At 50.3% G+C, this 12,525-nt stretch overlaps 5 protein-coding genes across 5 annotated transcripts; 2 read left to right on the top strand and 3 right to left on the bottom strand.

The window, feature by feature from the left end:
- Positions 1-767: 767 nt before the first annotated feature.
- Positions 768-2,282, bottom strand: LTR84_009797 (uncharacterized protein; the record flags this gene model as incomplete). The annotated part of the gene is made up of 3 exons (XM_064853336.1): positions 768-1,022; positions 1,097-1,257; positions 1,496-2,282. 3 exons carry the CDS (start codon positions 2,280-2,282, stop codon positions 768-770), a joined length of 1,203 nt encoding a protein of 400 aa, XP_064709735.1.
- A 1,753-nt stretch (positions 2,283-4,035) lies between these two features.
- On the bottom strand, positions 4,036-4,515 carry LTR84_009796 (uncharacterized protein; the record flags this gene model as incomplete). The annotated part of the gene is made up of 3 exons (XM_064853335.1): positions 4,036-4,204; positions 4,262-4,428; positions 4,486-4,515. 3 exons carry the CDS (start codon positions 4,513-4,515, stop codon positions 4,036-4,038), a joined length of 366 nt encoding a protein of 121 aa, XP_064709734.1.
- A 448-nt stretch (positions 4,516-4,963) lies between these two features.
- LTR84_009795 (uncharacterized protein) lies at positions 4,964-6,076 on the top strand (the record flags this gene model as incomplete). Its single annotated transcript, XM_064853334.1, has 3 exons — positions 4,964-5,056; positions 5,111-5,297; positions 5,346-6,076. The coding sequence occupies 3 exons, from the start codon at positions 4,964-4,966 to the stop codon at positions 6,074-6,076; spliced, it is 1,011 nt and encodes a 336-aa protein (XP_064709733.1).
- Positions 6,077-6,668: 592 nt separating this feature from the next.
- Positions 6,669-7,751, top strand: LTR84_009794 (uncharacterized protein; the record flags this gene model as incomplete). Its single annotated transcript, XM_064853333.1, has 1 exon — positions 6,669-7,751. The coding sequence occupies one exon, from the start codon at positions 6,669-6,671 to the stop codon at positions 7,749-7,751; it is 1,083 nt and encodes a 360-aa protein (XP_064709732.1).
- An 894-nt stretch (positions 7,752-8,645) lies between these two features.
- On the bottom strand, positions 8,646-11,654 carry LTR84_009793 (uncharacterized protein; the record flags this gene model as incomplete). The annotated part of the gene is made up of 1 exon (XM_064853332.1): positions 8,646-11,654. One exon carries the CDS (start codon positions 11,652-11,654, stop codon positions 8,646-8,648), a length of 3,009 nt encoding a protein of 1,002 aa, XP_064709731.1.
- Positions 11,655-12,525: the final 871 nt, after the last annotated feature.

Genomic DNA, 12,525 nt, shown 5'->3' with positions numbered 1-12,525 from the left:
CCCCTCCCGGAAATGTCAATGAAAGTTCCGAAGCTGAAATAAATGACAGGGAGGTTCAACGTCAGGTTTCCATACGAGTAAAGTTCTGTGGTTTCTTTTCTCCTTTTTTTGGCCTCCCTCGTTGGTAGGTGGTTTCCGATCTCGAAATCTCAAGCGACGGTCTGGCATGATGAGCCAAGTTGAAATCTACCGTACCCGGAGTCACGTTATCTGTTGGCAGGGACGCTGTGCTGCAAGAGGGCTCCGTCCGTAGCTCACTCAGCCTGATCCAGTGATCAAGTCCTGCTTTAGAGTCTGCATGACTCATTCAATACTGTTGTTTGAATCTAGGAGCTGCATTGCAAGTGCTTTGAGCCTCGCTGAGTAACGAGTCATACACGATATTTACATTCTGGACACCTAGGTAGGTAGGTTCCCATGTATTTTTCTTCAACAGGCCAAAGTCAAGTCAATTGGAGCAGAGCTGTATACCTGGGTCGATACTGTATATAGATTCATTAACCGCAAACCATTGCGCGAGCACTGTCTCATTTGTTCATTGGGGAAGTTTCTTGGCCTTCATCCCGACATATACATAACGGAATAACAGGAAATGAGATGCCCATGTTGGATCTTGCAAAAAAAGTCGTTCCTTCGTAAATATTCCAATCATCCTCCGTCCGTCCCACATTCACTCCAAATCTCATGCAAGTTTCGAGAAAAGTAAAGGTCGTGCAATCAGCATCAACATAGATAGCCACCCAGCCCTACTTCTCTGTCCGTTCTCTTCATGTGAACATCCAGCTAGATCTTCGACCAGCAGGACTCTTGCTCCGAGTCTGACTCTTCTCACGGACGACATACATTTTATCACCTTTCTTGACAAAAGTGTCATTGGGCGTCAGTGTGGTGATGGTCTTGGTCTCCTTAATGTAGGGACCGGTGATGAGTTTGCGCTCTTTGAGTTTCCGTGTGTGTTCAAACAACTCGTCCTGTAGACTGTGGTCGATGTATTTCTTGATGATGATGTATTCCTCGTCTCGCTGTGGGACACCATGGGAATTAGTCAATTGTGTTTATCAAAAAGGAGTCAAGGAAAAGTCAAAGTAGCACATACCCCGTCCCATTCCCAAGGTAGTCCGTAGGCATCCAGAGTATCAGGATGTAGATATTTGCGATTGACTTTGATGTAAGTCGGCCGATGAAGATCAATTGCCAATGTCGTCTTTTCTTCTTTCTTCTTGTGCAGCACTTCCTCAATGTAGTCTGGACTGTAGCCTGTTTGCCCAACAAAAAGACACCGAAAACAATTAGCCACCCATGCAAAAGAAAAAGGGATCAAGATCAAAAGAGGAGGCATGGCGCGAGAATAGCAAAGCAAGCCAAAGAGACCACTCGCAGCCCAAACTCTGGCCCAACCACCCAGCGAACCATCATCAATAATAACCATAGTAGGGATAGGGAGAGGAATAATAGTAGTAGCCATAGGCTGGCCACACACTGGAGTTTCGCTTACCGGCCTTCATGAACTTCTCTTTGACCTTTCGCTCAAACTCTTCCTCCTCAGCCTTCTTCTTCTCCTTCTCTTTCTTGATTCTTTCTTCCTCGTCTTTCAGCACCTTTTTCCTCAACTCTTCGGCTTCTTTCTTTTTCCGTTCTTCTTCCAGTTTGGCCTCCAGCAGGACTGCCTCACGCTCTTTCTTCTTGCGTTCCTTCTCGAGATCTTCCTCGATCTGCCATCGCCTCTTTGCATCCTCACGGTCTCGTTTGGCACGCTCCTTCTCCTTCTCTTCTTCGTACTGCCATTGTTTCTTGGCCTCTTCACGATCTTTCTTCATCCTCTCCATCAGTCTTCTCTCCTCCTCTTCTTTTCGCGAGAGCCGAGCGTAGTCGATTTCCTTACGAAGGTGGTATGGAACGTCATCCTCGCCCACCACCTTCTTTGGTCGGTAGCTTCCACGACGGCTGCGATGGTATGATCTGGATCGATCGCTAGAATATTCGGAACTGGATCGACTCCTGCTCCTGCTTCTGCGACGATGACGGCTGCGGGACCGGCTATGGCCTCTTTCGGATGGGAGGGTCCCAATGTTCACGATAGTAGGTGCAGGTCCCCCGCCTTGACTTGAAGCCCGAGGTCGTTGCTGAGGCACGCCTAGATAGTTATTGACCACCGCCTCCACGGGAGAGCGCCGCCCGTCACCGCCACGACGAGAGCGTCCATACTCGCTACCCGCATGACTGCGAACTGGCATCAATACATATTCGGCATCAGAACCTGAGGAGCGTCTGGAATAAGGCATGGCTGCAGGATTGAACGATAGATGTGTACTTAATGTACTATGCTGTGCTGCCCAGAATCGGTGCCGATCCACAGTGTGTAGGCTGCCCAGTGCCCACTCTTCAGCCCTATGAGTGACAGTGATTGCTGGGTCAAAAACGTAGTTGTGTGGGAAGGTGGGGTGGGGTAGGGATAATCGACGCCCGGTTGCTTAAGACGACTTCCAAACAGTTCGGGCGCAAGGAACGCAGGGGCAGAGAAGATCGGGAGGCGACACTTTATAATCAGATCAAGGTTGCACGGCTTTCGAAAGAGACGAAGACTGTGCTGTGGGAGTGATGAGAAGATGGTTTTGGAGGGTTGAGAACGAGACTGCAATTTCAGCTGATAGTGGGGATGCGGTTGGGCTTTATCAAGAGTCACAGAATCCCACGCACAGGAGGCCGTATTGCACTGGGACTCAGGAGACCAAAGGACGCTGCAAGAAGACCGAGGAAGCGCGTGTGCTGGTAATTTGTACGAGCGACTTTGGGTAAGTGCTAGCTAGTTAGCTGGAGCCTCCAGTGTGTTTGCTGCTGCCCGTTGTCCACTGTCCAGGGCCTGTACGCCCTAAGAGCCCCCCGATTTTACCACCTGAGTTCAAGGGTTGCGGCTGCTGACTGGCACCAAACGCCAGAACCCGAACCACAAAAGCACACAAAGGCCAAATCCCACAAGATTGGGGGCCAGACCAGACCCGACCCATGCAATCCATGCAGCCCATGCAGATGACTTGTCTGCAAAGGTACGGGGGGACGCGACGCTAGCTGAGGAGCATGGCGACAATTTGATCATCAGGATGAGATCGGGGCGTTCATTCGGCCAATGAATACCCGCTTCCATGGCCGAGTGAGTAATTCAGTTGTTTCTATAATACTCTTGGAGAGAATGTTCTGTAACACTGTTGTTTCGTCGGGCGATCAAACAGTTAAGAATAGGCCATAACCCACCGCTGAAAGTTGACTAGCCTCACCCTCCCCGAGGGCTAAAGCGTCTTCACCCGATCCGGGCAGACCTTAAGAGCTCAAGTTGCGAGTGCCTGCAGAATCGCTTACTCTGTAGTCGTATCCCTAAACATGCCGTGTGATATAACGAGCGAACCTCAAACCAGTCAAAGCAGAGGTTGCGTCATTCAGCGTTTGCGGTCTTGCGGACCTTGATGAAAGGTCGGTGGATCTCGTGTTGTTTTCGTTCGATGGCCACTATGGCTACGTACAAGTGAAGGGGTTATCATAGACTATTCAATCTACCATTCCCCATTCACCTTTCCACCTTGCTTGCATTAGAGACATGGCTATCTATGTTGTGTCTGGCAGGAAATGCCCTTGATTCGTGGTGTGCTGGTCTTTATGTTTTTCATCGCTGGCTGGCGGGGTTCCGTCACGTATTGTACTGACTAGCAAACAGATCTGTGCTTCACTGTTGCAGAACTTCCCCTCTGTTTCTCTGGGCAGTGATACCCAACCTACCTACTATCTCCAGCCGACCTTACTTCTGTTGTGTCTGGTCCATCAGGATTACAAAAGAACCTGGCCACTGATTGGAAAGGGAGAATAGCCTACGCTGAGATCCATGCCACTGTGAACAATTCTTGGACGGTGGACCTAGAGCCAGCTCCTAGGCTTTCATCATTGATTGAGGATCGAGGCACCCAAGTCTGTGCATCCAATGGATTCGGCCACTGAATGTCTTGTATAACGGCCTCGCTTTTCATGTCGTCCCACTATCCTTCTTGTTCAGGGACGAGAGCCTGTTTGAAGAATCTTCTCAATGTGACTGCGGCTGTTCTTGTAGGTGGTCTCTTGATAATGCAGTTTCTTCTCCAGGTCTGCGATGTCCTTGTTTAAAGTGGTCGACTCGGTAGTCAAGCGTTGGTTCAGAGTGGTGATCGGGACTGCGACAAACCTATTGTTCAAGTGATTAACTTATCGTGGGCCGGTTTCTGGGTGTAGGAGAAATTACATCTTGCCAACGCCCTCGTAGACGTTTGTGTCTTTGGACAGAGATTTCAACTCATTGGATGTAAGGTGATTCAGGCGTGCATCTCTCCGTTTGGCACCAAGTTCTGCCTGCGTTTGAGTGATCTTCTGCTGAGAAAGAAGCGCTTGCGTCTCGACCTCTTGGAGGAGCTGGAACGGAGCGTGTCAGATAGCAGTCCCTATGCCAGAGTGGTTGGAATCACCTACCTTTTGAAGGGCGGCGTTTGGAATAGCCATGGTGAGTCTGGACAAGAAGTAGAGAGAAGTGTCGGATCAATTGAGCCTCAACGAGCTAACAAAACACAACTCCCGGTAATGAGGCTCTTAGGCGTTTGGCGTGTCTATCAGGGCTTTTTTCCGGCTCCAGGTTTGATCCCTAAAGAGGTACAATGAGGGGCACCTCGGGCACTACAAGGGTAAAAGCTTGGTGGACTTGGTAAGGATCCGGGTGCACACTCGGAGCCCTCGGCCTACGTCATATCCTATCGGCCACGTCCCTTCTGGCAAACACGTATTCATACTAGTAGGACTCAGCTCACCACCGATTATGGTCGCAATTCAAGTATTATGATTCAAACCTTTCGTTTCCTTTTCCACTAATATCAGTGCTCAGTCCTGCGTAAAGCGACTTATTCTTTTCAATATGATACCCATCTAGACTTTTGCTTAACATAATTTGATCAACATGCCTTCCTGGCTTCCCTCCATTCCTTACCCTCCCCCGGACCAGCCGGGATTCTGGGACCCCGTCACCTCGACTCTACAGTGGTGCGAAGAGGTACTCAAACCTGTGGCCGTGTTGGGTCACGTTGTTCTTTGCTGATGAGACAAGGACTACTATGTCACCTACTATTCGGCCGAAATCATCAATACTTTGACCAATCTCATGTTCATATATCTGGCATATGAGGGCGTCAAAAGCTGCAGAAAAAATGGCCATGATACTGTGTTTGAGGTCGCATATTATGGCTACTTCCTCGTGGGATTTGGAAGTTTCATGTTTCATTCGACTCTGAAATGTAGGTGCTAGTCCATCCCATCGTGGAATTGTACTTTGACAACCCTAGATCCATGGCAACTGGTCGACGAACTCAACATGATTTATACTACGTGCCTCATGGCCTACGCCAGCCTTTCTTACTCTCAGTCCGCCAGCGTTCAAATTGCTCTGGGTCTGTTTCTCTCCTTGTTATGTGCGGGTATCACGGTATATTACCACTATATCCAGGATCCTACCTTCCATCAGAATGTCTATGCCGCCATGACGGTCTTCATTGTCTTTCAAAGCATATATCGCATGGAGTTTACGCTACGCCCCTCATTGAGAAAGAGCGAGGAGAAGCACCGAAGAGAGCGAGAATTACGAGACGACCCCTTGAAGAACAAGGCAGAGAACGAATACGAGAACAAACGAGATATGGAGATTTTGAACACGATGTGGCTGCTTGTTGCATGTGGTCTTTCCATCTTCCTTGGAGGCTTCGGCATCTGGGCCTTGGACATCAAATACTGTTCGACTCTTCGAAGCTGGCGCAGAAGCATTGGTATGCCATGGGGCTTCTTCCTCGAAGGCCATGGATGGTGGCACTTGATGACCGGTATTGGTGCATATTGCTACATCGTCTGGGGTATTCATCTTCGACATATACTCAATGGTGACCAGGAACATTATGTCATGATTTGGCCCAGGATATATCGACTTCCAGAGATCGTGAAGGTCTCAGATCCGCCTGCTCAGGATACCAGTACTAATGGCGGTGATACCAATGGAAACTTGGAGCACAAGAAGATCAAGTGATGGGATTTTAATTGCGGAAATTTGTCGGAAGGCTCAACTGGTTGATCAGCAAGCAGCTTTCCAACACCTTTCAGTCTGTACTTATTTGAGGACCACGTCAACTTCCCTCTTGCCTTCTATCTCTATAACAAGCCAGAGTTCGATGAAGGAGAAGAAAACGAGACCCTCCCTTCGAGCTATTAGACTGGAATGTAGGCTAATGCTCCGCCGTAATTATTCTCCTTCTTATTGGCCGCAACATGACCACGGCCCAGGCAGGAGCCATCTTGAGCCAATGACAATGACAATATATATGAGTAGATCTTTGTGTTGAACACCTTATGATCTGATAACATTCCAAAGCCAGCTTCCGTGCTGTGGATGACTTGAAATCGAGATGACTCGAGAATATCCATAAGCAACGCAGAGGAAAGAATGTCTATGACGAGCATATCCAAACGTGTCGCAATCAATAGTATTGATCCATGAAACTATGCCTCATATCATGCTTGAGGAGTGCTTGACCTCAGAATAAGCTCTCACATCTATCAAATACTCCAGATTGGCCACCCAAGGGATCGACACCGAAGCCTCACCGCACACACACACGACCATGACAGGACCACCACCCAACCCAAACACCATCTCCAACCTCCTCTCAACACACCGGGCTCTTCTGGACACACTGACCTCATTCCTCACCGTGACGACACACCACATCCTCTATCTGCGAAGGCTGTACCCGCCCGTCTCATTCCTCTCCGCGCGCGCGTACAACTACCCAGTGCGCCAGAGCCGCCACCCGGCCGTATGCCGCTGGATCAACGACGCCGTGGCCGCGACCCGCGACCAGCTCGAGAAGAACACGGTCGAAAAGGTCTCGCTGTGTATCTACGAGTGCGACGAGAACCGCGTCCTGGAACGCTGGACCTTCGATCTGCGTTCTTTCCCCGCCGTCGCCAAACGTGACCGCGACGTGCCCTTTGAATCGCCAGACAACAACAACAACAACAATATTGATGACGACGAACCCGCAAATCACGAGACGAGCGTCGACACTCCACTGGCCCGAAAAGTCAACGTCAGCGACCTGGAATCCAACTTCCGCGCGACGCTGTCCCGCATCAGTACGGCGGCGGCGAAACTGTCACCACTACCGGAAGGGCCAGGGGCGCCAGAGTGCAGTTTCACGCTGACCATCGAAGTCAAAGACCAGGCCGACCGACCCGTCGGACGGCTCGAGCGGGAAGAAAGGAAATGGATCGCCGCGGAACCCGAACCGTTTGACGACGACGATCAAGGCGGTGCACCGGGAACGAGCAAGAACCAGAACGCCAAACACCCTTCCGGAGCCCTTCCGCCTCCACAACCACCATCCTCCACCACAACCACACCGCGACCCAATGCCCGCACCCACGCAATCCGCCGCCTCGAAGCCGGCGAGCTGCGCATGGAAGTATGGGTAGAGGAGTCGGCCGCGAAACTCAGCTACGCGTCTTCGTCCACAGCAACGGCAGCGGCAACGGCGAACCCAAGACCCGCACAGCAACGGCGCCAGCAAATGTCCTACGGCGCCGGAACCGCCAAGTTCGACCCGGACGACGCCCTGTATCAGTATGATGACTTGGACCTCGAGCCCCCCGACGTCAATCGGAAGCCGGGCGGCGGCAGTTCGACGGATTATCAGCGTGGATAATACTAAGCGGAGGGATGAGGGACGCGGGAGGTTCCCCAGGAGATTATCATGGGTACGGCATGGTATGCACGGAGGTTCGGCTGGAATAATGGTTGTTTTATGATGGGTTTTCGGCTCCCGGTCAGCTTGCTTCGAGGCTACGTTGGTCGTGTGTTGTGATGACGAGGAGAGGTCGTGAGCGTCCAGTAGTTAGACTATGGCATTCATTGCCTTGGCTAGAATTGTTACCATGCGGCAAGTAGCCAGGGGGTCAATGTACTAAATGTCCCTGGCAGAGAGCAGAGAGGTCATGACCAGGTCGACATGAAGTATCTACATCAAGAACTCGCCAAGGTCTCAAGCTGTGGGTTTCTTTTTCTCGAATGCAATTCTGTTAATTAAGTCTCTGGAGAAGAAGCACTACTTGAGACCACCTCCCCTTTGGAGTTTTGATTAACGGTATAACTACTCCGGAAGTGGTTTCTGCCGTGCTCTGCTCCTCCACGGTGATATGTGTACTCATGACGTGCGCCGGCTGACAATTGATTCCCTAGCTCATCGGCCCTTTAAGGCTCGTTTCATGAAGCTCAATCATACTCATAACAATCCAAGGCTGTTCAAGAAGTCGCCAAGGGTACTCCAACAAGTCCACATTCCCCTCCTGAAAGAAAATTGAAAGCACATCTGAAGTTCTTAGGCTGCGGGAAGCCAATAACAGGAGCAAAATGAACCCATATCAGTCCAATGACAAGAAAGTTCGGTGTGGTTCCCACCAATCATCCTGAGAGTTCAATTCCAACACATTCTGCTTGATGGGATTTTGATGCTCTTGTGTCACGCGGTTGATTGACATAAGCACTTCACAGCAGTCCAGCCCTCTGGGTGCCCTCCAACCACTTCAAACTCGTTCAAGAATCAGACTGCAGGCGGTCGCCCGAAGAGGTCCTGGAAGCCAAAGTCATCCGCAAGATGCCAATTGTGGGGGAGGTCAAACACCTGGTCGCCTCCCTCTAGTCCGAGAGGTGGATGCCATGGATGCTGGTTGGCGCGAACATGTTCAGGCCCATTGATTTGGTTCATACCGTAGGCAGCCATGTTTGCTGCTGTTAGCGCTGCTGGAACCCGGGGTCGACGTGTCGCCCTACGTCGATCATCCTTTGGCACAGCACCCGCATGCTGCGGTCCCGGCGGGAGTCCGTGAGGTGCTGGGTGCAGGGGAGGCATGGCATGTTGAGCAGGAGCATGGTTAACGTTCGCTGGATAATTGGCAGCAACTTCAGCAGTATACCAAGCTGGATATCCAAATATTCCCCCATTAGCATTGTCAGCGCCCGGCGCGGGAGTTGCCCGATTTCCAGTGGCTGGTGGCGCAGCAGCATCATGACGAGGTGGACGAGCAACGCTATTACGGGCGGTCTCAAGCAGCAAATTCCTCAATCTGTCTCCGTGTTCGTTTCGATTGGCTTCTACTATTCGTCTCGCTGCTGCCGCACGTTGTCGGTCAGCCTCGGCCATTTGTCTCACTGCCATCTGTTGCATCTCCGCAATCATTTGGGCGGGATTCGCTGCATGATGTCGAGCGGGGTGCCAATTCCGGGCAAGGGCTTCATGTTGGGCGAAGAGGTCGTGAGCAGGGTGCATTTGTAATGGTGTTGGCTTGGTTTTGCCTGTCTCGACACGAAGTCTTGATTCGTCAATGGTAGCATCCTCTTCTTTCGCCTTTCTGATAGCTTCCCTCTCAGCGTCGTCTGCCTCAGCTTCATGGCGATCGACGCCCACCCGATCATATAGAGAGCATTTGGAACCGGGCTTGTTGAAGTGATCGTAAACATGAGTTCCAAGCTTAGAGAGATCTTCCTGACACTCATAACACATGAATGTTCTGCAAGTTGAGCAGATCATTTTGTTGCAACCATCTTCCTTCATGATCTTGACCTTGCATTTAGGACATGTTCGCATGACAGCGTCGGACCTAGCCTCTTCAACACGATGAAGCGCACCAAGATCATTGTCTTTTTTGTGTTGCTCACAAGTTTTTGGTAGATGATTTTCGAGCCGGCATTTGCGACAGGAGACAAGTCCACATTCAGGATTCTGGCAGGCAAAAAGAGGGTCGATTTCGATATCATCACAAATGGCCTGAAAATCGCAGAAGGGGCATTTTTCCAGGCCTTCCAAACCAGCTGCTATGATTTCAGCTTGTTGTTTGTTGAATTCGAGGCGATCAAAGGTCTTAATGTCAACTGCTTTTGCAACTGCTGACCAAGAAAGATTGGCTGAACAGGCTGAACCATCCATGCATTTCATCTCGTATTTCATGAGACCCACCTGACTTTCTGCAAGGCCTGAAACACAAGCAAAGCAAAATGAATGTGCAGCGTCTGCATCGCAAGGAACCACTCGATTGAGGGCAATTGTTTCTTCAAAGCAGCAACCACATTGGACAATGGCTCCAATAGCTTTGTGCTCCTGCAGATTCAGGTCTTCGGCTGCCTCTTTCTCTTTTCTGATATCAGCCTTGATAGCTTCTCTGGCAACGTGTTGTTTGACAGCTTGCAACTCATTGATACGCTGTGCATAATTCTGCTGATAGCGCTGCTCACGTGGTGTGTATTGATATTTCTTCTCGATTACCACTCTCGGCATTCGCAATCGTGGATATGGATTCTTCTCATTCTTTTCCTTCTGGTAATATTTTTCTTCCTGCTCGTGAAGTTTGACATAAGTGTCAAAAATTGATTGTTTCTCGTTTACAATCTTGTGGATATGCCAGGTGGGGATATGATCAAAGACTTTGGCCAGAAGAATGACACCATCTTTGAGGTACATTGAGTCTTTTGGGAGGTCTTTGTTCCAAGTAATGGTCTTGCCAGTGCCATCTTCTGCAGATGCCTCCTTCTTGACCACCTTGGATTGTTTTGGATATGAATCGAGTTCGAGAACTTCATTGATAATTGACCGAACGAGGGTTTCATCGGGAACGGATAAAGATCTGCCCTTTCCGACGATGCTCGCTCGTTCGGGATTTTTCATGATAAGGTCCAGTAAAAATTGGTGCTGAGCGTCGGGGAAGACCTCAAGGACAGCAACAAGACACTGTTGGTCCAAACGGGTGGGTCCGACTTCTTCCTCGTCTGAAGAGTCATCACTCTCGGATGGAGACTCTGAACCGTTACCGTGAGTTCGGCGATGGTTGAAGTCGGGGAGTTCAAGCAGCTTTGATGCCTTCTTCTGCCTCTTTCTCTCTTGGGCAGCGTCCCATTTATCACAAATGGCTTGATGTCCGTCGATGGTGCCTCGGGCGACAGGGAATCGCTCGTAGCCTGTGCCTCGATACATGGTGACTTCTAATTCGGAATCGTAGAAGTAGGGGCATATGCTTTTGGATTTGAGTTTCTTGCGGAGAGCTTTGTCTCGAGAACCTGGCAGGAGGGGGAGTGTCGCATTTATAGTACCGAGATTTCCATGTGTGACATGAGGGCGGTGGTCTGCGGCGTTGGGTATGGAGAGGTCTTCACGAAGGGTCGCTCGTGAAATTGAGCTGCCTGGGGGTCTCACGGGTTCAAAAGGGTTGTACACAGGAGGCAGGGCCGCAGTAACTGTATTGTGATCAACAGTTGGGTGGTACAACGTCGAGTCCAGTCTGATGCGTTTCATGGGCTGGGGCACTTGGGAAGGGCGAGTTCGACCAATAGTGGCAAGCCATTCACCATCTGATTCCGTGGTGAGGTCGATAGGATCTGAAGTGAGGTCGATTGGATTGCTGTGAAATCCATGAAAGGTATTGTAGTGGTGAAGAGCAGGGGCAAAGGTAGGAGGGTCGATGTCAAACTCGTCGTCATCAGAGATGTCAACTATCGATCCCTGAAGAGAAGTGAAGCCTGGAAGGTCTTGTTGACGATTCTGAGCTGGACGTGGAGCCATGCTGATCAAGAGCGTCAGTTAGACCTCTACTATTGTGGAAAGAGGTGGTGAAGGGGAAGGAGGAGAAGATTGTGAGGGAACGATCAGGTTGAAGCACAAACAGGTCTGCTTTGTACCGATCTCAATGACCTCGAGGCTTCTCGAGGGCGAGGCAGCAGTAGTAGTAAACAAGGAGATTCACTCACTAGGCTTGGGGTTCGTAGCGTGCCATTTCGGGAGACCAGGGTCCAAGAGATCGAGGGTATCAGGATCTCAAGAGGCAGTGGTGAAAGGTGTGGTCTGAAACGAAAGACATGGAAGTCAAGATGGTCGTGGAATAAAGATGTGAAATTGCCTCTGAACCACAGGTGGGTTCAATTGGGAGGAACGAGGTAGAGTGACAATGTTGTGTCGAGGCAGTGGAAATGGGTAACAGTGAGCGAGTGGTGAAAAGAGTGAATATGATTTGTTTACAGGAGCAGGTAAACTCGACTACCCAGTGGGAAGAGTGAAGGCAGTGAGATAAGAGAAAGGCATATCAAAGTGTGGTTGGAGCTGTTGACGGGTGATGTTGAGATAGAGTTGGATGAGGCTCAATCACAGGACAATAACACCGGGGCCTTCTCTAAGTAGGGTTGAGTCAAACAGGGCTGAGTCAGGCTCAATGAATTTGATCGAGCGCCGAGCATAAGTTGAATGGTAAGCCCTGAATTGGCCTTGACTGACCGGTGATGAAGGCTCAGGCTCATTATTGATAGTGGAGGTGGGAATGGGAACGACGGGGAAGTGTGTCCGAAAGTCACGTCAAGGAGGAGGAGGAGTGGCCATCTGCGGCCAAACAGGGCGATTGGTACCATGTCGGTAGAGAGTCTTTTACAGGTACTTTCCACCA

Source organism: Exophiala bonariae (assembly GCF_035927105.1).
Source record: "Exophiala bonariae strain CCFEE 5792 chromosome Unknown scaffold_4, whole genome shotgun sequence".
Classification (NCBI taxonomy): domain Eukaryota; kingdom Fungi; phylum Ascomycota; class Eurotiomycetes; order Chaetothyriales; family Herpotrichiellaceae; genus Exophiala; species Exophiala bonariae.
The sequence above is the reverse complement of the archived record's forward strand: the minus strand, read 5'-3'. Positions and strand labels throughout refer to the sequence as shown.